This window comes from Perissodus microlepis, chromosome 3 (assembly GCF_051167445.1).
Source record: "Perissodus microlepis isolate ML-2025 ecotype Zambia chromosome 3, ASM5116744v1, whole genome shotgun sequence".
NCBI lineage: Eukaryota > Metazoa > Chordata > Actinopteri > Cichliformes > Cichlidae > Perissodus > Perissodus microlepis.
The window spans coordinates 3604657-3630896 of NC_140463.1; the positions used below are offsets into that span (position 1 = coordinate 3604657).

Consider the following 26240-nt stretch of genomic DNA (forward strand, 5'->3'; position numbering starts at 1 on the left):
TACATGGGTTGAAAAGAAGTATAAATCCACGCAATATTCACCATCTCTCCTCCTCGTCACGAGCACAGTATTCATGGCGCGTTCGCTGTTTTCCAAAACACACTTTACAAAATGAGTTTTCCCACACCCGCTCAGCCCCACAACGAGACAGGAAAAAAGCACTTTCAGCCTGTGATCAAATGCAATTTCCTCCATTTTGAAGAAAAGAACAATAATAATAACAAACAAAAACAAACTAATATCCGAAAGGCAGAGTTGTGCCATCTGGGAAGAGGCGTCTCTTGTCGTAGACCACGCAAAACTTTTTCTGAAATGTCTTGTTTTTGAGCACAAACCCTCTCTTATCCCTCTGAATGCCGTGCTGAGGGGTCTTGAGCTCCGCCTCCTTCATACCCGAGAGATAACTTTCCACCAGCTTGGTCATACTGTCAAAATTCTCTAGTCTGCGTTATACCTTTAATTTTTACCACCAGCTTCTTCTTGGTTGTGGTCCAGTAGGCGTAACTCTTGGGACCTGCGGAGACAAATTCCTGGATGGTGTCCCCGTCTAATTCGTCTGTCCAATCCGTGAGATAGTTGCCCAGCTCTAGAGGTTCCTCCCCCTCTTTCACTACATAGATCAGAGTCAGTGTCGGTGTACAGAACGTTGCGCTGCAATTTTTCTAAATATTCGTAGAGTTTTAGGCGGGCGTATGCGGTGGTGAAAGCAGCGATGAAAACATTATTCAAAGCGCCGGGCGGTATCACACAGCACTCATTATAACTCCACTGAATCAACGCCACGTCCTTTTTTTGCTCTTTAAAAAAGAGATGTGTTTGAGGTCATACTGGCCTGAAAAGACAAAGTTAAAAAACTGACTGGGCCTTCTGACCAGAGTGGTCTGCGTTAGATTGGTTCTCTGAGCAAACTTTCCCCAGAAGCTGCTGAGACACAGTTTAGACACCTGTCTCTTGGCCGGATTCCTCTCGATTTTAGACAGGTCTAACCGTATGCCCTGATGCCTGTGGTACTCTTCCACATATTTGCATCTCTCCTCCTCGTCACGAGCAGCTTCCGGAGGATAGCTGGAGGCTTCCTGTTTGCCTTTGAAAGGTGTTAATATAGCCCACAAAGATGCTGCTGCTGCGATGATCAAAGTGCCAGACCTCTGTGAGTTTACCCACCCTGTAACCCAATTCTAAGGCTTTGTTGAACTCGATGTTGACCCAAACCCCGGTGAGAGCTCTGGCCTCGTCATCGTGTGGGCCCGGGACACTTTAGTGATTAGTCTCGGCGCAAGTGCGGCAGAGGGTAAAGATTAATTTGCCTATGGTAGAACGCAGATACAAAATCATACGAGAGAATTTTTTCGACCCTCGACCTTCGAAAATCGAAAATAAATAATCTCTCGTATGATTTTGGGGTGATGCAGAGGGTAAGCGCACTTAGCGTTGACGTAAGGGTACAGGGATGTAACATCTACATAATACACATTTTCTCCGGACGAGGCGCTGTAACGCAACCTCAAGGTCGAAGTATGCCCCCCGTAAAGACCCGAGCGAGAAGACAGAGATTCCGGAGCTTCGTAGCTCCACAGGAACTTTTTGACCTCCTAGTCCGATTTTTTCATCTTGCTCCACTCGTGCTTCCACAGCGTGACCGTGCGGACGCGGTAAACGTTTCTCAGCTCACGGAGTCTCGCCTCGGTAGAGGCGTGCAGGTCCCCATAAGGAGCGTGGGTCAAAGGGCAAATCTCCTCGGGCCTGTAGCACTTTGGACAGGCGTGATAAAAGCACCCCAGAAACTCCCACACCCACTTCGCTCCCTCTATCTCCGCATATCCGTCTACAAAATACGGGCCTATTTTTTTCTCCCCTCCTGTTTTGAGAGCAAGTTGAATGGGGATTTTCTGAGAGCGAGCTACCCACTCCAGCCACTGAATGGACGCGTGCGAGTAGGCGTTGGATGTGCGTCCGTAGTTGTCGGGCGAGGTGATGGCCAGAGTGTGTTTGGGAAGGAAATTAATGAGAAACACTTTCATGCACACGGAAGCTATAGCAACGCAGCTGAAAGGGTCCACGTTAGTTTTGCCTATAAACCCGTCTCTGAACTTCATGCATGCCTCCCTCAGAATATTAACGTCATTTTGACAGTAATACACAGACTCTTTTTCAAGGTTAAAGATGCCTCGCCAGGCCTTGCTATGCCAATGCAGAAACTCTTCCCGTTCGGCGAGGGACATTCACTCTACGCCTTAATCTGAAGGAGGGGGGTAAGGGCTGACGTATTTTAAACAACCCCATGAGCTGAATTTGTGGGGAAAATATCCCTTGGCTTTGTCCTTGAAGCCTAAAGCTCTGGGCACGGCGCTGAGACGCATGGTTAGCTAGCGAATCTATGAATTTGAGAAGGAAATTTGATTCTGTGAAACATCATTTTACTGCCTGGCATGATCGAGGGCGTCATGCCGTCTCCCACCAAGTAGCTGAGAACTATGTAGCTGTCAAAACCTCTAGTGTTGTGCACTATGAGCGTGGCCTCCCTGTATCTTTTCCTTCTTTATCTCTGAACAAACTTTTCAATGCAGTCTAGACCGTAAGCGCACCATTCTTCTCCTTCTAGGGATTTAGTGCCCACCAGGTAAGGGACATGTGCCACCTCCCTGTCAGCGAAGGTTTCAAAGTCATAAAAGATTATAGAGGCGGTATGAAGGCTTTTGGGTTTAACAAGCTGAATGTAACACAGGTGCTGATTTTTGTCTTGAGGAAGCTTGGTGCCGCAGATTTTACATCTGATGGCCCCACACCTGTGTTTCTCGCGAGGAAAGAGGAGTTTGCAGTCCGGGCATTTATACAGTCATTGACAAATGCTGAGATCAGAACTAGAGTGAAGTCTGGGCTGTTTGTGCTTCAAGTAACACTCGCACATGCGACAATACCTATTACAATCCAGACATTGACATTGACAATCCTCGCAAATGTACGGGACTCCTAAAATGTTTTTAGACTTTTTATCCCATAGTAGTGTTGCTGGAATAAGAGTAGGTACAGCGGGTGAGGCGTGTTGGGGGACTCTGTCTCGATTAGCGAAAGAGTCCTGTCCTCGGGCGGGCGGTAAAACACAACGATTTTACGATTTAGTATTTGCTCAAATTTATCTATATTGGCGAGGGTTACCTCAGTCCGATCACTCTGCCCTGCTAAACGCTGCAACTCTCTGCCACGTTCTATGGCCTGTTTATCTGTGAAATGAGGATCGGTGAGCCAGGTTAATGGCGAAGCACAGATTATCGTTTTTGTTTTTTGCTACGTACAGACAACGCTACTTTTTGACTATAACTTCATTATCTAACGTTTTGTGAATCTTTTAAGCAGGCCTCCGCCTCCTCTAGGGTTTCTGATCGCTTGCACTACAATTTCTAGGGGAGAGCCGGTCACAATTGTGCCGTTTGATTGTATCACCCTGGCCAACAGAACCTCAAAAGCCGGTACAATTTTTTCAACGCCTTCGTCGATGTTAAAAACGAGGTGATTTCACACGTGTTTGCTGATGATCTCCAGTTGAACGAGATTGATACGGTTAACTTTGGGTCTGATCCTATCCGCTAGATTGATATCCCAGACGTCGAGGTAAAATTGAGCGAGGTCGGCCGCTTCACCTGGAGAAGGAATGTTAAAGACTCGCCTTATTTCAAAATTATTAAATTGTTCATGACGTGTCACCGCATCGTTCTCTACCCGAGATCCTCCATGCTGATGCTCCGCAGGCTATTCTTCTTGTATTCTGGTTCCGGAGTACCCCCCTCCCCTACCGGATGCAATTCTTTGCACATATGGATCATATTACACACATCTGGAATCAATTAGTCACTTCCAGAGTACTTCCGGTAAGGTCAAAAAGTCAAGGGTAGTGTCATCAAACAAATTTTGACACAAGCCATACACCAAAACTCTCTTCTCATACTTCGGTTTAATCAGTTTTTTGTTTGACGTTTATTCAGCTGTGTGAAAACCCCTGGAGGAACCTTCCCGAGGGATTAATAAAGTTTTGTTTAATCTAATCTAATCTAATCACTTTAATCTCACCCAAACCGATTTACTCAGGAACAAATAAAACACTGACAAAAGTCATTAACATTTTTAGGTTATCAAAGACACATATCTTCCATGTTTAACCTGAGTAGCGAAAGACCACGGGGGTTTGAAAACAATGTGCTGGGAGTTTGCTGTTCTCGCCAGCTCAGATTTTATAAGTTTACACAGCTACATTCTCACCTGAAAATATGCTAAAAGTTTAATTTCCGACCCAGAAAGAGTAATAAGAGTAATATTAAAACTAAGTGCCTGCCGCCAATGTTGGAAACTGGAATTGGCTGGGTCGCGCTATGAATTCTGGGATACGGTTTTTCATTTTTGTTGTCCAGGTGGAAATTCAGGAGAAATTCAGGAGAATGGTGGCTCTGGGAGAATTTCGGGGGGCTCAGAAATTCGGAACTCTCTTGGAAAAATTGGGAGGGTTGGCATGTATGTTGTCAACACGTACATGCAAAAAAAGTTATTGAAAATCTCCACCCTGGCAGGAATTTTTTTTTAAATTTCAGTTTTCAGTGATCTAAAACGTCGTTTACGTGTGGACGAAAGGCCCAAACACATAGAAAAAGCTGTGTTTTCAAAAAACTACCAATGTACCAAGTACAGCCTGAGCATCAGCCGGTAAGTATAGGGTTAGGCACTATTAAATTCCGTTCTTTTGGATTCTTTTGGCGACAGAGAAAGACTGGACTCAGAGTGGTCAAGCTCAAAAAATGATCTTTATTTTTACATTTCTGGAAATGGAGACCCGCCACACGAACAAACAAGCTCAGGTCTGAAAGCATTAGAAGTAGGGCTGGGTATCGTCACTGATTTCTAGAATCGATTAAATTCTGATTCACAAGGTCCCGAATCGATTCGATCCCCGATTTGATACGATTTGATTCAATTCGATTTTAATCTGGGAAATTTTGACAGTCAGAAGTATTATAATTCAGATCAGTACATTTACATATTTTTGTATCAATAAAAAGGAAGCTGACACACGCAAGACTTTATCAAAGGTGTGAGCATCACAGCAGATGCCTTTGTGTCAAAGTAGCTGAAGATAAAACACAGAAAAACATGAAAGTGGTTTTCCTGGCCTGGGATTTTATAAAAATATTCTGCAGTAGATCAAAAACGAAAGAAAACCATTAATCAACATATGAAAATTACCTCTGAAGTTACAGTGGTTTTATTAGAGACATGGCTAAGCGTTTTGCATTTTGCATAATTTTAAGTTTAAGTGTGTTCAGTATTGAACGGCAAAAATTAGGTTTTCTTTTCGGAAGTATGTAAAACGAAAAAAACAAAACAGCGTCCGACAGCGCTGTAAACAATGGTAGACTTGTGCCTAACAAGCAAGCGAATAATGCAGAAAACAGATTTTTAGAAGGGAAACTGTTCTTGAAGAGAGAGAGAGAGCTGTGCATGAAGTGTGATTTTATCGTGGTGGAAGCAAAACAGTGAAAGTCAGAGGGAACTCATGACGATGTTTATGTGAAGCTTAGTTTGGATCTTCTTTTGCTGCTGGTTCAGTCAATATTGTTTGGAGAGAGATAAAACTAACAGCTTTAGAATCAGCGCAAAAACGGCGTGAACACAAAGCGCGGACCCGCCGAAACATCGGAATCAGCGAGCTGTCGGCTTTCAGCCCCGACCGTGTCCGTGCCGTTGGGTGAGAAAGGCAACATCTCACTGATTCTGATCCGCGGGTCCGCGCTGTGTGTTTACGTCTTTGTGCAGAAGCTGTGTACCTGCTGTCATTTACTGTCTTAGCTGTTTGGTGGTTGTTGAAATTTTGTGAGGTTTCACCTGAGATTCTGGCATTTCAGGCAAAATAAATTTATATTAAAAAATCGATTCAGGATTTTAATGAATCGATTTCACGTTATCCAAGCCAGAATCGATTTTAATTGATAAATCGATTATAAAAACCCACCCCTAATTAGAAGCCAGCATGGTCTCACATACACACACACAGTTTACTTAGTTCCGCTTTCTCCATACTTCCTGTTTTCTGCACAAGACGTGCAGTCTACTCTGTGACTTTTGGCAAACATTCTAACTCACAAGGGCGTTTTCCTACACTGGGCTCTATAAAACAATATAAACAGAAAATAAGCATTAAGAATATATATTTATATCGTAACAATACTAACATAGGACATTACAAAATAAGTATCTAATAGATATACAATCCGATATTAATACAACGAAAAATAAGAAGGTAATAATAATAATAATAATAATAAATTGTATTTGAAAGCACCTTTCAGAACACTCAAGGACACTGTACACAGCAGAATTATAATAGATAAGATACCTTTATTAGTCCCACGAATGGGAAATTTCATGTAAAAGCAACATAAAAGCAAGCAGTTTACACAATCAGAAAAACATAAGACATAAAACAAATTTAAAATAGCAGAGTGGAAAGTTTATGTGGCATAAGCTATTTTGGACAAGGTAGTGAGTGAGAATACACTTGTATCATTAGCGCAGAGGCTACAACCTACTACTACTGCACTTCATTGAAGGTGTAGTAGTAGAGAAAACAATGTCACAGAACACACTATTATTCATTGCCGAATATACAAGAAACTGTCAGAAATTACAGCCATTGCTTTTCGACGAATTCCATTATCTCAAAGGTGTAGCTATGCTTTCCCACTATTCTCTGCACTTCCTACTTACAGTCAATCCAAACATCAAAATAAAAGCTCCACAAATTTCTGACATACAGGGAGTGCAGAATTATTAGGCAAGTTGTATTTTTGAGGAATAATTTTATTATTGAACAACAACCATGTTCTCAATGAACCCAAAAAACTCATTAATATCAAAGCTGAATGTTTTTGGAAGTAGTTTTTAGTTTGTTTTTAGTTTTAGCTATTTTAGGGGGATATCTGTGTGTGCAGGTGACTATTACTGTGCATAATTATTAGGCAACTTAACAAAAAACAAATATATACCCATTTCAATGATTTATTTTTACCAGTGAAACCAATATAACATCTCCACATTCACAAATATACATTTCTGACATTCAAAAACAAAACAAAAACAAATCAGCGACCAATATAGCCACCTTTCTTTGCAAGGACACTCAAAAGCCTGCCATCCATGGATTCTGTCAGTGTTTTGATCTGTTCACCATCAACATTGCGTGCAGCAGCAACCACAGCCTCCCAGACACTGTTCAGAGAGGTGTACTGTTTTCCCTCCTTGTAAATCTCACATTTGATGATGGACCACAGGTTCTCAATGGGGTTCAGATCAGGTGAACAAGGTGGCCATGTCATTAGTTTTTCTTCTTTTATACCCTTTCTTGCCAGCCACGCTGTGGAGTACTTGGACACGTGTGATGGAGCATTGTCCTGCATGAAAATCATGTTTTTCTTGAAGGATGCAGACTTCTTCCTGTACCACTGCTTGAAGAAGGTGTCTTCCAGAAACTGGCAGTAGGACTGGGAGTTGAGCTTGACTCCATCCTCAACCCGAAAAGGCCCCACAAGCTCATCTTTGATGATACCAGCCCAAACCAGTACTCCACCTCCACCTTGCTGGCGTCTGAGTCGGACTGGAGCTCTCTGCCCTTTACCAATCCAGCCACGGGCCCATCCATCTGGCCCATCAAGACTCAAGTGGCATGTTGGCAGCTGCACGCTTGACTTTTGTCAGTTCATGGGCAGTTATTTTGCGCCTTGGTTTTTCCACACGCTTCTTGCGACCCTGTTGACTATTTTGAATGAAACGCTTGATTGTTCGATGATCACGCTTCAGAAGCTTTGCAATTTTGAGACTGCTGCATCCCTCTGCAAGATATCTCACTATTTTTGACTTTTCTGAGCCTGTCAAGTCCTTCTTTTGACCCATTTTGCCAAAGGAAAGGACGTTGCCTAATAATTATGCACACCTGATATACGGTGTTGATGTCATTAGACCACACCCCTTCTCATTACAGAGATGCACATCACCTAATATGCTTAATTGGCAGTAGGCTTTCGAGCTTATACAGCTTGGAGTAAGACAACATGCATGAAGAGGATGATGTGGACAAAATACTCATTTGCCTAATAATTCTGCACTCCCTGTATAACAATAGAAATACAATTTCCGTAGCTACTTATTTCTCTCATTAGAATGTAAAACATATTCAGGAAAGAACAACAAATCAAATAGCCATCAATTCCAGCAGACTCTTCACCAGGACCCTTTGTGATAGTTTTAATGTTGTATACAAACTACAGTCATACACAACATATACAATGGTATATGGGCAGATTTACACATTTTTAAAAATCTCATATCCAAGCTCTTACCGACATACTACAAAATATTCTGGTTAAAATTATCTCTGTGGAAAAGATGTCAATGTTACAGTGTTTTAATGCAGGGTTTGCTGTTTATTAAATAAGCCATATCCATTATGATTCCTCAATACAATCATGATAAGTTTGAACTACATTAAAAACTATTGAGCCAGTATTTTCAGCTTATATGGCTAAAACATTTTCAAATGATGAGCTTCCAACAATGAGTGAAACAGTGAGAGCCTGTGGAGAGTTTGGAAAAATCCCATTAAGAAAGAGAAATCAAACATTTGGATTTATTTCAATGAGCTCAGACTTGTTGAAAATGCAGAGGAGCTGGTTGTGAACTGAGCTTCAGAGAAACACAACATACTGATATTCACTGTGAAGCTTTGAGTGGAAAAAGAAAAGCAACACGTGGATCCTGGAATAATGGTAACTTCCATCTTTAAGGACTGAATAGGAAGAAGTTTACAAGGAATCATTTAGAACAGCTTCAAACATCAATTGATTGAATCCATGAATCTGAAAACGTGTTTCTGAGTGAAAGAGACAGACATGTAAAGACTGAACTATCTGTTCAACAGTCAGAGTGTTTCTCTAACAGGAGGACACTCTTTACACTCAACTCAGCACAGACGCACTGAGGAATTATAATTTAACCAAAACCCAGCATAAAGAGTTTCAGTGAATGTGGTGTTGAAGGTGTGGAGGTGGATCAGAGTGTCAGAGGACACTCTGTAGAAGGACAGAGTGCCAGCTTGACAGTCCACATACACTGCTACTCTGTTAGAGACAGAGGAAGAGGAGGAGGAGGGGGATGCAAATTTCTTATTGTGACAGACATAAACAGGACCATCATTAGCACAGTGCAACCTCCAGGACTGATGATCGAGTCCAAATTCACAGTTATTACTCTCTCCTTTCCTTTTGATGCTTCTGTAAGTCACTGATATATAAACCCTTCCTCTCCACTCGACCTCCCAGTAACAGCGACCAGTCAGACCATTTGCACACAGCAGCTGATGAACATCAAATCTGTCTGGATGATCGGGATATGACTGAACCTCCTCCACATGTGCCACGTTCCTGTTGTTGTCAGAGAGTTTGAGGTTTGTGTGAACTGTGTTTGTGTCGATTGTGAGTTGACAGGAATCTGATAGAGAGAACAAACACAATCCAGCTGCAGTTATTGATCCATGATCTGTTCATTGATTGACACTTTGATGATGACTCCTGACATCAGAGATGTGAATGAGTGATGTGACAGTTTGAAGATGGTTGAATGTGTGCTGCTTTGTTTTCATGAATCACATTAAAAACACACTTACACTTCCTCAGACCTGGTGTCAGCCATTGGACTCCAGCAGGCTCCACCCTGAAAAGAGGAGGGAGGGTCAGACCATGATCATATTTATCATTTATTTGTATAGCACTTTAAGAAAACACCAGGCAGGACAAAATGCTGAACAACACAGATAAAAAAAACTAGCAAAATGAAATATACAATAAAATTATTAATAATACAATAAACTTAATTAGGTGTCAGTTTCCTACAGAGTGAAAAACCAGGGACTAAAAACAGGTTTTCAATCTGGACTTAAAGACCTGCACTGATGACGCCTGTCTAATATGGAGGAGTAGGTTATTCCAAAGCATCGGAGCAGAGAACACTCAGTCTCTTCTGCATTTCAGCCGTGCCTTAGGAAACGACAGCAACAGCTGAACAGAGAGAGCAAGGAAGAACATGTGGCTTCAGCAAATCAGATAAGTAGACAGGAGCCAGACCATTTAAAGATTAAAAAAAAACAGTAAAAGAAAAACTGGGTAGAGTCTGGAAAGCCTCCTGTGTGGTCCCAGTGCCAAAGACTTCACGCTCCAAGGACCTCAACAGCTATAGGCTGGTGGCTTTGACATCCTGCCTGATGAAGACCCTGGAGCGGCTGGTCCTGGCTCAGCTTCGGCGCCTGGTGAGCTCATCATTGGACCCACTTCAGTTTCCCTACCAGCCTGGCATTGGAGCCGATGATGCTGCCCTTTTTGACTACCTCACCCACTGACCACAGTATGTGAGAACTCAGGGCTGTGTGTTGGACAGGGTCATCTGCAGTATGGGGACTCCACAGGGAACGGTTCTGTCTCTGTTACTCTTCACCATCTACACTGCAGACTTCTCCCACAACTACTGTGTAAAATGCGGCTGTTATGTCCAATAACACAAGCACAACATATTTACCACGATCAGTAAGGAGGGATATTATACCCCTTATGTCAAACAGAGTGATTTGTGGCCCCAATAAAAATTTAGGGCCCTAGGAAGTAATAAAGGAAGTAATACAGGAAGTAACAAAAATATGATATTCATAAAAATATGATATTCATAAAAAGTATGATATTCATCAAAAAATATGATATTCATCCAAAATATGCTAGTTCATGGCTCATTGCTTTTTCCCCTAAAAGAACTAATTGATTATTTAGAAAGTTTCTTATATATCAAATAGCATTCTTTTATTTTTTAAGCCAATAAAAAGTTTTTACTTTTTATGCTTAAAAAACGCCATCTGGTGGTGGGTCAGGGCATGGGAAAACTCCTTAAAAAAATCCTCCGCGTTTTCTCCAAAAAACGCAATAACGTCCTTTATTACTTTATTACTTCCTAGGGCCCTAAATTTTTATTGGGGCCACAAATCACTCTGTTTGACATAAGCGGTATAATATCCCTCCTTCAGTAGCAACAAGAATATTCCTAACTTCAACAAGAGCTGTCTCCGTACTGTGAAAGGGCTTAAAACCGGATTGGAAGATTTCAGACAGTTGCGAATCATTCAAGTAGCAGCTGGTTATGTATAATCCTCTCCAAGATCTTGCTTAAAAAGGGAAGACTGGAGGTAGGTCTAAAATTTGACATAACAGAACTATCAATGCCTGGTTTCTTAAGTAAGGGATGTATGACTGCATGTTTAAACCCACTAGGTTTACAGAGTGTCCTCCTGTTAGATTTACATTTTCTTAGTGTCAAAGGGGCAACAACATCAAGCACAGATTTACAACAAAGTCAAAATACAAAAGTAAGTCATCTGCAGTGGGCAACTCAGGGGGACATGAATTTGTCAAACAATATAGAAAACCGTTCTGCAGTATCAGAGCCAAGGGCAGGATAATATCGAACAGGTACAGCCTGATTTGCAAAAGCTTTAGAAGGAGCAATATCAAATAAGATAGGCATATGATCAGAAAATACTGGATCTTCAACACATACATTTCAAACAGATAAACCATAAGATAAAACTAAGTCCAGTGTGTGGCCATGTTCTTGAGTGGCACCCCTAACACATTGGACAAAAAAGAATTCAAGTCCAGAAAGTCCTTGGCCAGGGGCTTCCCCAGCCAGAAAACGTGTATGTTAATGTCACCAAGCAGGAGGATCTACACTGCAAATTCCTTGTAGCTTAACAAGATTAATTGTCTTAAATTTAGCCAGATTATCTTGTCCATCTTGTTTTAAACATTACAAGCTAGTTACCAGTCTCATGTGTCAGATGATTAGACTTGTTTCAAGTTTATATTACTTTCTTTATATTTTTATATTTTTTTCTTATTTAGTCTGTACATTTAAAAATGAACCATTTTACATTTATTTCAAGAAAAGATAGCTTTTAGATAGAGTGTAAAACAAAAAAAAAATATCTCAAAATGAGAAACATTCAACTTTTTCCTTGAAATAAGAAAGTCAATCATTGGAAAGTATATTTATTTCAGATTTTTAAGTCCAAAGATGCTCCATATTAGCAACCTCTGATACAGGACCTAGTTCTTTCTCATTTACAAATATTGGATGCTCAGTTCCTGCTTCACTTTGACAACACTCCAGCAGCTGATTGTGGTTTACAAGAGACTTGCACACATTCTTAAAGTTTAATTTGGCCACCATTGTTTAAAAAAAACTGTGTTTAGACTTGAATCTCATGCACATATGACGTATTACAGGTCCCAGGGCTAATCTAAGAGGGAAGATGCAGCATGTAATGTTGCTTTGGGATTACATTGTTTTCTGGGAACAGTTGCCTGAATTGTTTAAGATGATCTTCTATCATTTTTTTTTAGTTTGAACACAGTTTGTAAAGACACAACTGGGGCAAAAAGTATTTTAACAATTTCAATTCAATCCAAAACAAACTAGATAAAGGGATTTTTCTCTACAACACTGTCCAATAAGAATGGCAAAATCTTGATCAATATAAGCATTTGTCCAGAGGATTGTTTGAGTCTGTTGTCACTTGAAGCTAAAGTAGCAGTAATTTTTTTTTAATGAATTATAGAACATTTTTTGAGACATTTTATTAAATTAAATCAGATTATATTCCAAAATGTATTTTTCCCAAAATCTGTTTTTGTTTCATAATGGGGTTTTTCATAATGGTATATTTATTGTAGAAGGTCATTTAACAACTGAATTTCTTAGTCAGGCAATCAGGCTCAGTGGGCGGGACCTGAACGCTCATTGGCTGCTGCTTAAACAGCTGCTTAAAATTAAAGCGTCTCAAAATGTTTCTATTAGTACAACAACAACAAAAAAAATCGTAGTGAAATAAATATTTAATAAAATATTATAAAAATACATAATGTAAAATAAAAATTAAATGACACATTTTTAAGACTTTGGTGTTCCATAGTCTAGTTCATATTAAAAAGTTAAATAACGTATTAACTTGTGTAGTAATTTGATTCTAAAGACCACTACAACAGTCATAGTAATTTATGTGTTATTTGTTTAAAAAAAAATTCTAATGGCAGTTCATTATGCATGTTATGTTCACGTTTTACAAGCTTTACACAGACGAAAATGTGTAACACTACCTCCCCCCTGGCTGCCCTCAAGTGGCTCTGTCCATTATCTCACTGTTCGAATCGGAGAGAAGGACACGAGGGAGCAGGTTCGGACTGGATTCTGTTAAGGTAATTAACTTTTGCTTACAAAGATTTTGGGTTCTTTTAGCTTTGTTTTACTGTAGTAACATCAGTTGTGGTCAAATATTAAGTTTTACCAAGGCAGAATTATCAGTTCACTACCAATGGGTAGTTAGCCAAAACTGCCAGCCAGCTAGCTAGCTTAGTTCATACAGTTTGCTGAATTGTTAGCATAGAGTGAGAGTTTAAAATTATTAATGGTGCTAGTTGGGTAAATTTAGTTTCGTGTTCAATATACTTAACATAGCTATACGACAAAAGAACTACAGTTGGAGAATATAAAGCTGCAGTGTTTTTTTTTTTCTTCTTAAGCCGCGCGCTCTCTGTCTGCACTGTGCTTGGTGTGTTTGTGTGTGCAACTTGGGAGGACCGATACTGGTTTGAGACAAATCTCACAATCGGGCTCGTAACTTTACAACGGTGTTTACGAATTTACTTATGGATAACTTAAGCCTGCAGCTCCAGCACCAGTGGCTTACATCCAGTGTTCTCTGCTGCTTAATTTTTTTTTGTTATGGAAAAAGACAGGGGTGCAGGACAGATCTATATTTAATTTAAATGAAGATTTACTTAAGTCATCAAGAGTTAACTGTCTGATGACCAAAATTACATTTAACCAACATGAGTTTATTCAAATTTTATTTGCAAGTCCAGTTTGGGTAATGAAATTAAAGATAACACAAGGGAATAAATTAATGCACATTCATGAAAGACATCTTTACCTATAGATTTACTTTAAGCTTCATTTCTGACAGATTATGATTAATCATATAAACTATTTTAAGTTGGAGATGTGAACTTACTTCCAGTTATTTATTTTGTAAACTATTAATATAAATCAGGTACTTTAACCTTGCTGAACTGACGTAACATTTTTTCTTATGGATGAAGTGGCCTAATCTGAGCTTTGATCATTTGTTGAATGATTTGACAAGCAGTTGGGCACTATTAGTTTTAGTTTGAAAACTAGTTTGGAATGGCCTTGTCATAAATTTTTAAGTGAGCAATTTTATACGATTTAACCATGGAATTAACACAGGCTCTACTTAGTCTGTCTTTTGCACCTTATCCAGGTGTCTGATTGTATAGACTTTGGATCCATGGCAGGTAGTGTCATGACTCAGTTTTTCTTTTTGACCCAAACATATGTTATACAGGGAGTGCAGAATTATTAGGCAAGTTGTATTTTTGAGGAATAATTTTATTATTGAACAACAACCATGTTCTCAATGAACCCAAAAAACTCATTAATATCAAAGCTGAATGTTTTTGGAAGTAGTTTTTAGTTTGTTTTTAGTTTTAGCTATTTTAGGGGGATATCTGTGTGTGCAGGTGACTATTACTGTGCATAATTATTAGGCAACTTAACAAAAAACAAATATATACCCATTTCAATGATTTATTTTTACCAGTGAAACCAATATAACATCTCCACATTCACAAATATACATTTCTGACATTCAAAAACAAAACAAAAACAAATCAGCGACCAATATAGCCACCTTTCTTTGCAAGGACACTCAAAAGCCTGCCATCCATGGATTCTGTCAGTGTTTTGATCTGTTCACCATCAACATTGCGTGCAGCAGCAACCACAGCCTCCCAGACACTGTTCAGAGAGGTGTACTGTTTTCCCTCCTTGTAAATCTCACATTTGATGATGGACCACAGGTTCTCAATGGGGTTCAGATCAGGTGAACAAGGTGGCCATGTCATTAGTTTTTCTTCTTTTATACCCTTTCTTGCCAGCCACGCTGTGGAGTACTTGGACGCGTGTGATGGAGCATTGTCCTGCATGAAAATCATGTTTTTCTTGAAGGATGCAGACTTCTTCCTGTACCACTGCTTGAAGAAGGTGTCTTCCAGAAACTGGCAGTAGGACTGGGAGTTGAGCTTGACTCCATCCTCAACCCGAAAAGGCCCCACAAGCTCATCTTTGATGATACCAGCCCAAACCAGTACTCCACCTCCACCTTGCTGGCGTCTGAGTCGGACTGGAGCTCTCTGCCCTTTACCAATCCAGCCACGGGCCCATCCATCTGGCCCATCAAGACTCACTCTCATTTCATCAGTCCATAAAACCTTAGAAAAATCAGTCTTGAGATATTTCTTGGCCCAGTCTTGACGTTTCAGCTTGTGTGTCTTGTTCAGTGGTGGTCGTCTTTCAGCCTTTCTTACCTTGGCCATGTCTCTGAGTATTGCACACCTTGTGCTTTTGGGCACTCCAGTGATGTTGCAGCTCTGAAATATGGCCAAATTGGTGGCAAGTGGCATGTTGGCAGCTGCACGCTTGACTTTTGTCAGTTCATGGGCAGTTATTTTGCGCCTTGGTTTTTCCATACGCTTCTTGCGACCCTGTTGACTATTTTGAATGAAACGCTTGATTGTTCGATGATCGCGCTTCAGAAGCTTTGCAATTTTGAGACTGCTGCATCCCTCTGCAAGATATCTCACTATTTTTGACTTTTCTGAGCCTGTCAAGTCCTTCTTTTGACCCATTTTGCCAAAGGAAAGGACGTTGCCTAATAATTATGCACACCTGATATACGGTGTTGATGTCATTAGACCACACCCCTTCTCATTACAGAGATGCACATCACCTAATATGCTTAATTGGCAGTAGGCTTTTGAGCCTATACAGCTTGGAGTAAGACAACATGCATGAAGAGGATGATGTGGACAAAATACTCATTTGCCTAATAATTCTGCACTCCCTGTATGGTGTGAACATATATGTTTTCTGTCCTCAGGGAAAAGTTCTCATCATGGAGGGTTTGGATGATTGCAACCTTTCGGTTCTAAATGGTTGCCAAGGATATGCATATTTATGCAAATTAATGTCTAAATGACTTTTGTGTTGCACACACTGACAGTGATCTTACATAGAATCAGTTTTATGTTGTCAAATCAATAAAATATTTAAATTACATTTAAATGTATGTGACAAAATGACAATTTGGAATTGTTCATGTACTTCAGGTCTGGGTTTCTTCATATTTGTTATCAAATAATGCCCCGAAAGCCTTCACTTTAACAGTTTATTTGGCATGTGGCCTTTTTATCCATGCCAAGTCCTCGAGCAATGTAGTTTATATTTAAAAAAGTATGCAGAAATCTGAAATGGCACAAACACTGATAGATCTAAAATTTCAATAAAAATAATAAAGAAAATCATAAAGAAATTAAAAACAGAAATTGGAAATAATTTCATATTTAACTATCACAGGTGCAGTTATCTTTGTCATTTCCTAAAGTGTGTAAAGACAATCCTAATGGTGATGAGGCAGAATTTATTACATTTTTCAATGGCATGAATATTTGGGATTTTCTATACATTATTTTTCAATCTAAAGAAAAATAACATTAATATAGTCTGTAGCGCATCTGATCTATGGTTGTCGTCATTCATGTATCACCCAAGGGTGCACCCCAAAGGGATCAATAAAGGGAAGTCTAAGTCTAATACATATTTGTCGTTACGTATTTGAACTACCCTGTGATAGCTTTGGAGTTTCTCCGTACATTGTACAATTTTGTCTTTATTTTTCTTTTTGCCAACAGAAGATCCAGCGTCAGCCCTGTTGTGCTCTTTGAAGGGTCCCGCCGTCTTATTGCAGTTGGAACCACTCCCATCACCACATTTGCCACAGATGACCTTGGAGAAGGTTTGCTGTATCTTATGGTATACTACTACACCCTGCATCTTACCTATCCTAAATGTGTGGGAACGCTTCTGTCTGTCATTCAGACCGAAGTGTTAAAGGACAAAATCCATGAGCAAAACACCACAGGCTCATACAAAAAGGTCATGGCAGGCTGTAGAAATTTTTATTGAAACGTAGAGCTGTTTGAGCAAGATATAACTTAGGTCTTTGTTGTAAGGTTTGGACCTGATAGCTTTGAAGTTGCAATTTACACTTGAATTCTTTTCTTTTTTAATTCTTATTAATGTAATACAAAGTACTTTTTTCTTTAAACACATCTGTTCTGTAAATTCTGTTTAAAATTGTAAATGCTCTTCTTAATACGTTTTATATGTTGAGCTAACTGGTTTAGCAGTTCTAAAAGGAACACAAAATAACAATGTTACACTTACAATTGTAAATGTAAAATAATAAAATAAATATTCTTCTGTAGCAATAACAACGTATAACATAAATTATTCTGTAGCAATTACACAAGAATATCCAGTAATGTCCCTGCCTACAATTAAACACATTCACTTACTGAAAATCATCTGCTGTGGCAAATGGGTGCAAGCCTTTTACCACAAACTTAGTCACTGCTTGGTGACATTCGTCTATCCTGGCCTGAAAGGAGACGCTACCGGCAGACTGCAGCGAGAACTGCCAGCATCTGAGACAGCCAGACTCTGTCTGTCTCATCATGGTCACCTAAATGCACAGTAATGGCAGGTTTTGTAATAAGGCAGATCGCGCTAACATAATATGCACTGTTAGTTGATTATTTACCTGCCGCATTAACGGGAGAGGACGTGCAAACGTTACCGCTGCTGCTGGGTTGAGATTCACAAGTCCAGAGCGGAATTAAAAACATGACATTCATTTAAGGTCATCGCGTGTTTTGTGAGCAAATGCTTTTGCATATTGGTAGTGTTTCCTCCCTTAAATGCAATATCTACTTTGCAAGTATTGCAAGTTGCCCTGTTGTCATCTGTTCTCGTAAAGTATAATCAAACTTTTGAGCGTTTGAGCCGCCATGTTTCCTGCCAGGTAAATGACGCTCCGCAACTTGGTGACGTCATTCGGGGCAACTGGAATCGATAAGGGAATCGTTTGCAAAAATGGCAAACAATTCCAAGGAATTGAAACAGTGGGAACTGGTTCTCAACAAGAACCGGTTTTCGATACCCATCCCTAATTGTAATTCTCTTACTGGCTCACTGGCAGATTATTTCATTAAATATAAGAAGATTTAGACTAAAATCAATTTTTTTTAACATATTTTAAGATTTTTTGCAGTGTGTCTTTAAAATGATCAAATGTACTAGTTTTTAGATTATTTGCCTTGATTTGTTCCTTATAATAACTGTTTTATGCCTATTTTCAGATTTAATTTCTTCAACATTTTGCTTAGAACAAGTGGTTAAAGCTTATTTTAGGTTTCAATTGCCGTGAATGGTTGCCTGAAATAAGTGTGTAGGGCTTATTTTAAGATTTAACATCTTTATTTTTTGCCAAGAATAAGTGGTTAAAGCTTATTTTAAGTTTCAATTGTTCTGATTTGTTGCCTGGAATAAGTGTAAAAGACTTATTTTAAGCTTTATTTAAATCTAGATATTGTTCTTATTTCAAGAAATCTTAGTAAGAAAACACTTACTCCACTGGCAGGTAACTTCACTTGTTTTAAGCAAATCTTCACCAAAAATAAGTGTATTCATCTAGTATTAAGGAGGTGGGTTCAACAAGGATCAACAAGGAACTACAAACTCGGATAAGTTTGTAATTGTTATATTTCGGGGGCCGATAAACAATCGCACATAGCAATGAAGGCGAATGGCCCAGTTCACATTAACAGACTTCAAAACTGGTGTAGCAAGACGAAGGGAATAGCTGCTTCAAGTCCAAATGAGCCTTGAAAACAGCAGCAAGCCCTCCTCATTTGCTGCTGTTTCTCTCGGAAGCTCTCGGAACATAAATAAAATGTACAGCCAGCCGGTACTAGTTCAAGGAAGGCGCTTAACTCACCGGGAGAAATCCAGGTTTCAGTCAGGAAGAGCAAATCCAGAACATGAGAAAGAAAAAATTCTTTCAACCTGAAGGTCTTGTTTTCCACCAACCTGGTATTTATTAGACCAAGCCTGAGAGGAACTGGGTCCAAAATTTGCGAGGCATTAGCAACCAGATCCACCAGTCAAAGTTTTTTTTTTGTCAAATCCACGCCAGCGCAAATGTCGTAGAGGAGAGAGTTTTGCAGGACTCTTTTCAAGAGACCCAACAACAGGAACCAACCAGGAAAGTCCACTGAGTCCAAGGCATGCAATGGCACCAAAAGTTGCAGACAAAAACAGCGGATGGAGCGGAACTCATAGGGAAAATGAGAAATCCAGGATTTCAGCTTGACAAGACGACCTCAACGGTTACCCCGTCTCCTGCATCGCTTCCGCAAATCTGGTGACAGTGGTAGGGAACGCTAGTACAGTGGTATTGCTTCCAGAAAGGAAGGCAAAAAGCCTTGGTTTTCATATCCAGGCCGGTCAGAGATCTGGATGGATAAACCTATTTCCAATAATGTTTGGTGATGATAATACAAAGTAGGACAGACATGTAGCGCAAAGTTAGCTAAAAATAATATAAAACAAAACAAATAAAGGAGAGTGATAGACAGTGTGCCGAACACATAGGCGCCATCTTGCAAACATGACTAGTACAGTCTCTTTCAGCTTGCCCACATGGACATTACATGGCTCTCATACAGATACTTTTAGACACTGATAAAGGAGCAGCCCAACATTTTCTTTTTTTTTTTTTTTTGCGCCTGTCCCGTTTGGCTCTTTTGCCATCAGAATTATTGTCTAAAGGCAAAGAAAGATGCCCAACGGATTTACTTTACCAAATTGACCATCCCAGCCTTGCCGTAATGGTCCATTTGATTCACCTTTTATTGTTTATTTTATTTTCACTTGCTGAATACGGGACAGACTTGACTGGGGGAAAGAAGGGGAGAAAGAAAGAGGGAAAGAGAAACAGCTGAGAAGAGGGACGGGGGAGAAGGGCAAAAAACAAAGACCAACAGAATAAGCAGAGAAAAAAAAATGCATCTATCGATCACCTGGATCACCTGTTGAGAAAGAAAAAAGAAAACAAGCAGAAGAGAACAAGAGTAATAGAATAAACAACATCACAATGATATATGGGAATATGACAGTAAATACTAAATATTAAACATTATTGTGCAGCACATAAGATCAACAGCGCACAGTGTGCTTTGAGGTAGGAGCCAAAAAGGGTGTAGTTTGTGTGTGTGAGCACCCGTGTGTACACCTGTGAGCATGAACGCGCTTGTTTTTTTAAAAGGTTCCTTCATGTAATGATCTGCTAGAGGGTGTGGGGAGCCACAGCCCCGTCCTCCAGGGCATGAAGCAGGTATGGAGGAGATCAAAACTCCAGACATCCAGAGGCCCCCAGAACACAAGAGACCAAGGAAGACCAACAGAGGGGCAGCCGCGCCACTATCCCAGAAAGAGCTGAGGAGAGTCCCAGATGAGGGCTCACTCAGCAGCCGCGGAGCAGAAGCCAGGGGGGGTTGCAGTGACGCGCCCGTGAGCTCCGCCGGCAGCCAGCTGTGCCTGAGTGACCGAGCCCCAGGCTGAGAGGCCGAGGGCACCCCACCCCCAAAGTGGCCCGAGCGGGCCCCAGGCTCCAGGCCCCGACAAGCAGCCACCAAGGAGTGAGCCGGTGTGTACCTGGGCGCCCATCCCCGGACACAACGAACCACCAGCGCACCGATGTCTGAGGGAGTCCGCCACTGGCAGGGGAAGTGGTGGGGGGAGATAGGCCTCCAAACCTTAGAGGGCCTGAGATGTCCCCAGAGAGGTGGCATCTGATACCCAACCCAACCTGCAGCCCAACATTTTCACAAATACACTTCAGTCCATACGTGGATCAAACTGCTAATGATTTGGACTGATCCTGGATCTGTCACTACACCACTGTATTGAATAAAATATGACTGATTCAAACCGTATTTTTCATTATCTTTATATTCCTCTTCTTCTTTATATTCCTAGCTGGAAAGGACCTGCCTTTTTTTCTCCCCTTAGTGTCAGTGTGCTTACTGTACATGACCTCTGACCTCTGAGTGCGTGCAGCGTTGTTTTCATGTGTTTTAAAGCCACCATTTACCTGAAACCTGTTCTGATTTAGCAGCGTATTTCTCCACATACACACAGAGAAATCTATGCCTCTGTCACAAAAATAGTGAACAATATACCATAAAATTTCATGTTGAAACTATTAAGGGACCAGTGCATTTCTACAGTGCTAGAGATTATCTCCTTTAGCCAGTTCCCTGTATTTGATGTTTGGTTTAATGAATGGTGCACACCCTCCACCAGCAGCATCAAGCCTATCATTTATTATATCATAACTGCAGTGTATCTGTGGAAAACTAAATCTAACCTCAGCTTAAGCCATGTTTCCTGTACACAGATTTCCTGTGAAAACTGCCTCTGCCAGTTTCTTCTGCTGAATCTATGATGTTTTCTACACTTTCTTCATCAGGTTTTTTGACACACTTTCCAGAAGAAACAAACACTTTCTGCACCTCGCTATTTCTCACACCTTGTACCAGCAGGTCGCAAGCCCTAGCTGCTTTCTTTGTCAGGACCTTCCAGAAACAGGCAAGGGAACTGGCCCAGACATATGCAAGCTGTCGGTCAGAATCCCTACCACTGTTCCTACACAAGTCTGAAGTTTAATTAATTAATTAAATACATACAGTAAATACATTTCTGCAGGGCTGCTTGCCTTTAAATTGTACAGAAAACATCTCCCTATAAGTGTCAACTTCTACCACAGCTCTGATTATAAAATAAAGATTTTGTTTTCTTTTTATAAAGCTAGGCTTACAGTTTCCCCCGGTTCCAGTGTTTGTTTTAATCTAGGATAAATATGTCCTCAGCCTCTGTATACAGAGATTGATCTAATTTGAACTGTTAACTATACTGAAATATCTACAATTTTTCCTGGAGAAGTTCTCCCTGCGGCATTAGCATGGTAAATAGTAAATGGCCTGTATTTGTATAGTGCTTTACTTTGTCCCAAAGGAACCCAAAGCGCTTTACACATTTAGTCATCCACCCATTCACACACACCTTCATACACTGGTGATGGAAAGCTATATTGTATGCCTTGTTGATCAAGTCATGTCACATCTGCATGTAACAAACAGGAAGTGAGTGAACGACAAAGGATATGTTTTTAGCTCTTCCTCCTCTATCACACAATCTCTCCATACCTGAGAGTGTCCAGTCTCCAGCGTGGATCCTTCAGTCCAGCCAACAGCAGCTTCGTTACTGAGTCTCCTGGATGATTGTAGCTCAGGTCCAGCTCTCTCAGATGAGAAGGGTTTGAGGTCAGAGCTGATGCCAGATAAGTACTGCCTTCCTCTGTGATCAGACAGCCTGACAGACTGCAGGCACACAAAACAACAACCCATCTATGAACAATGATTATCTGTTTGTCACACACAATAACATCTATCCATCCATGCATCTTCTTCAATCCAGGGCTGGGTTTGAATTGAATTTTTGAATTGAAATTTTTTATTTCAGTCAACAACAACAACAGATTATAATTTTACATAAAAGTACTCAAACAGTAACCGAAAAAGGAATAGGCTGAAGCCTTATGGCTTATACTTATCCTATCCCTTACCCCCATAAAAATAATCAAATCCTTAACCAAGAAAATAAATAGCATTGATAAATAAGTTGTATAACAGTTTGAAAAGAAATCAATGATAAATCAAGAAATTAAATCAACACAAAAAAATTTAACAAACCAAATTTCTATAACCTTGTATAATACTAATTTTTAAAATCTTCCTGAAGAATGACAGAGAAAAACACATCTTCAGTTCATCATTAAGTCCATTCCATAATTTCACTCCCAAAACTGACACACATCTATACTGAACATTGGTTCTCACTTTAGGCATTTCAAACTTATAAGACCCCCTCAAATCATATTTTCCATCTCTTAGTTGAAACATACTTAAAATACAAATTGGAACATTCTTTTTCATCACACGATATATAATTTCTAAAGTTTTAGAATATATAATGTCCATGAATTTTAACATAGATGATCCTACAAAAAACTGGTTGGTGGACTCCCTATATCCAACTTTATTTATTATTCTAATAGCTCTTTTTTGCAATTTAAATATTGAATCTAAATATGTTTTGTATGTGTTCCCCAAAATTTCTGCACAGTAGGTCATATAAGGCAAACAAAGGGAAGTATACAATAAATAAAGGCAGTTCTTATTCAAAAAATCTCTTGTTTTATAAAGAATAGAAATAGACTTGGATAATTTTCGTTTCACATGTTCTATGTGGGGCTTCCAACAAAGTTTATCATCAATAATTACTCCTAAAAATTTTGTCTCATATACTCTTTCAATTTCAACATTATTTAAATTCAATTTTACTTTAATATTACTTTTACTACCTCCAAATAACATAAATTTTGTTTTACTTTCATTCAATGATAGTTTATTAAATACAAACCATCTATTTAACTTCATGAGTTCTGTTTCCACTGTTTTCAGTAATTTCTTTATGTCTTTTCCAGAGCAAAATAAGTTTGTATCATCAGCAAACATCACATATTTTAAAGTATCACTGGCTGTACAAATATCATTTATATAAAGTAAAAATAACTTAGGGCCCAAAACAGATCCTTGCGGAACTCCACAAGTTACTTTTCTAAGTTTAGATTTTATGTTATTAATACTAACATATTGGAACCTATTATTCAAGTAACTATTTAACCAAAATTGTACAACACCTCTTAAACCATACCTTTCACACTTCTGTAAAAGTAAAGAATGATCTATCGTATCAAAGGCTTTACGTAAATCAATAAACACACCTATTCCAAACTGTTTTTCATCCACAGCCGTTGCAATATTTTCAATAAATTCCATCACAGCTAGAGATGTTGAGCGATTTCTTCTGAACCCATGCTGATCATCATTCAATAAATCATATTTATCAATAAAAGAATCTAGTTTGTTTGCAAATAGTTTTTCAAGAATTTTTGAAAACTGAGGCAGTAAAGATACCGGTCTATAGTTTGACACAATCTGTTTATCACCAGTTTTATATAGTGGGATCACTTTGGCAATTTTGATTTTATCTGGAAAAATTCCAGTTTGAAATGATTTGTTACAAATATATGTTAACGGTTGAAGGATACTATGAAGAACTTCTTTAATTAGCGACATGTCAAGGTCGTCACAATCCATGGATTTTTTACTCTTGAATTTACTCACCACTTCTACAATGTCACTCTCACAGACTCCACCAAGAAACATTGAACTACATTTACAAGAAGTAGAATCTACTTCATCATTTCCTCCTGGTACAGAAATCTCTTTTGCCAAGTTGGGACCTACATTAACAAAGTAATCATTAAATTCATTAACTATGCTCTCAGTATTCTCAATCACTACATTACCTCTTGTTACAATACGTGTTGGAGAACATATATTATATTGATTTTTTATTATCCTATTTAATACACTCCAGGTAGCCTTAATATTACTTTTATGTTTTTGAAGCAGCTGTTCATAATATCTTTTCTTTTCATATCGCATAATAGATGTTAATTTATTTCGATATTTCTTATATTTGTCTTCATTTTCCTTTGTTCCATGTGTCAAAAAAATCCTGTATAACCTATTTTTCCTTTTACAGGCTCTTTCCAGGCCTTGTGTAAACCATGGTTTTTTCTTTTTATAATTTTCAGAAAACTTTTTAATTGGACAATGACTGTCATAGATTGACAAAAATATATCCAAAAACGCATTGTATGCATCATTAGTGTCTTCCACATAAACTTTTTGCCAGTCATAATTTTCTAAGTCTGTTTTAAAAGCCGCAATTTGTTCTGGTGTTTTTATTCTACCACTGTAATCCATTTGCTTTTCCTCTTGAAAATGAAGTTGATTGTTCATTTCAAACACTGAAAAGACAGGCAAGTGATCACTTACATCTGTGACTAACAGTCCACTATGTATCTTGCCTTTTATCTTACTGACAAAAATATTGTCGATCAAAGTGGCACTATCCATCATTATTCTGCTCGGCTTTAGAATCAACGGATGGAATCCAAAACTAAACATTGTATCAATAAATTCTGAAGTCTTATTATGGTCGTTTGCCTTCAATAGATCAATGTTAAAATCACCACAAAAAAAAGTCACCTTCTCCTTGTGTTTTTCCAATATTACAGAAATTTCTTTAGTAAACTGATCTATACAGGATGCAGGTGTACGATAAATGCAGCTAACTAATATGTTTTTCGATCTTTCAACCTGAATTTCAATGGTTAAACATTCCATCAAGTTATCAATCACAGCAGTCATATTGTTAACAACTTTACATTTAAGATGTGAAAAAACAAACATAGCAACACCTCCTCCTCTTCTATTTTTCCTATTTTGCCAAAACATTTCATAGCCCTCTAGTCCATCTTGCAATTCTTTGTCGTCATTCAACCATGTTTCTGAAATTGCTACCACTGCAAACTTATTTTGGAATTGATCAAGATACGCTTTGATTTTAGAAAAATTACTGTAAAGACTCCGACTGTTGAAGTGGATTAATGAAAAACCTTTTATCTTGGGATCCAACTCTTCCCCATTATAATATTCACATGACATATCAACATTCTGATAGAGGTGGATATCTGGATTAATACTATTGTCCAACTCATAAAATTTATAATCATGAGATCCAAAATATTCAATTTTTTTGCCTTTTTTTGTTCACACATTCACATGCATAGTTATTTTTCTCACACTTATCAGATATTGTTCATATCACAGTCAGCAACACAATTCTTTTCTACACTGAACTCTATTTCTTTTGTTTAAATCTCTCAAGATCTGCAATGTCTCTGACAACAATTACTTTAGCTTGTTCTGGTGTCCCATTAAGTCTTATGAATACCTTACAGTTCCTAGTCCAGGTATCTTGGATGTGCCTTTCCTTCTTCAATAGTCTTGCCTGTCGTGCAATTTCAGCATTTCTCTTGGTGAGATGCTCATTCACATATACGCCGGTTCCCTTTAACTTCTTTCCCATCTTTAACAGTTCAACTTTATATTTCCTGTTCACAAATCGTAGTATGATAGTTGGCATCTTGG

The 26240-nt window shown here is 39.1% G+C and overlaps 1 protein-coding gene across 1 annotated transcript in view; it reads right to left on the reverse strand.

Moving 5' to 3' along the window:
• Nucleotides 1-6385: 6385 nt before the first annotated feature.
• LOC146389478 (protein NLRC3-like) overlaps nt 6386-26240 on the reverse strand; it is a 56442-nt gene continuing 36587 nt past the window's right edge. Inside the window, exons 8-10 of the mRNA XM_084910243.1 lie at nt 22320-22493; nt 9701-9747; nt 6386-9525 (exon numbers count right to left, since the gene is read on the reverse strand). Coding sequence (XP_084766369.1) covers nt 8999-9525; nt 9701-9747; nt 22320-22493 — 748 coding nt within the window. The 3' untranslated portion in view covers nt 6386-8998. The remainder of the gene's footprint in view (nt 9526-9700; nt 9748-22319; nt 22494-26240) is intronic.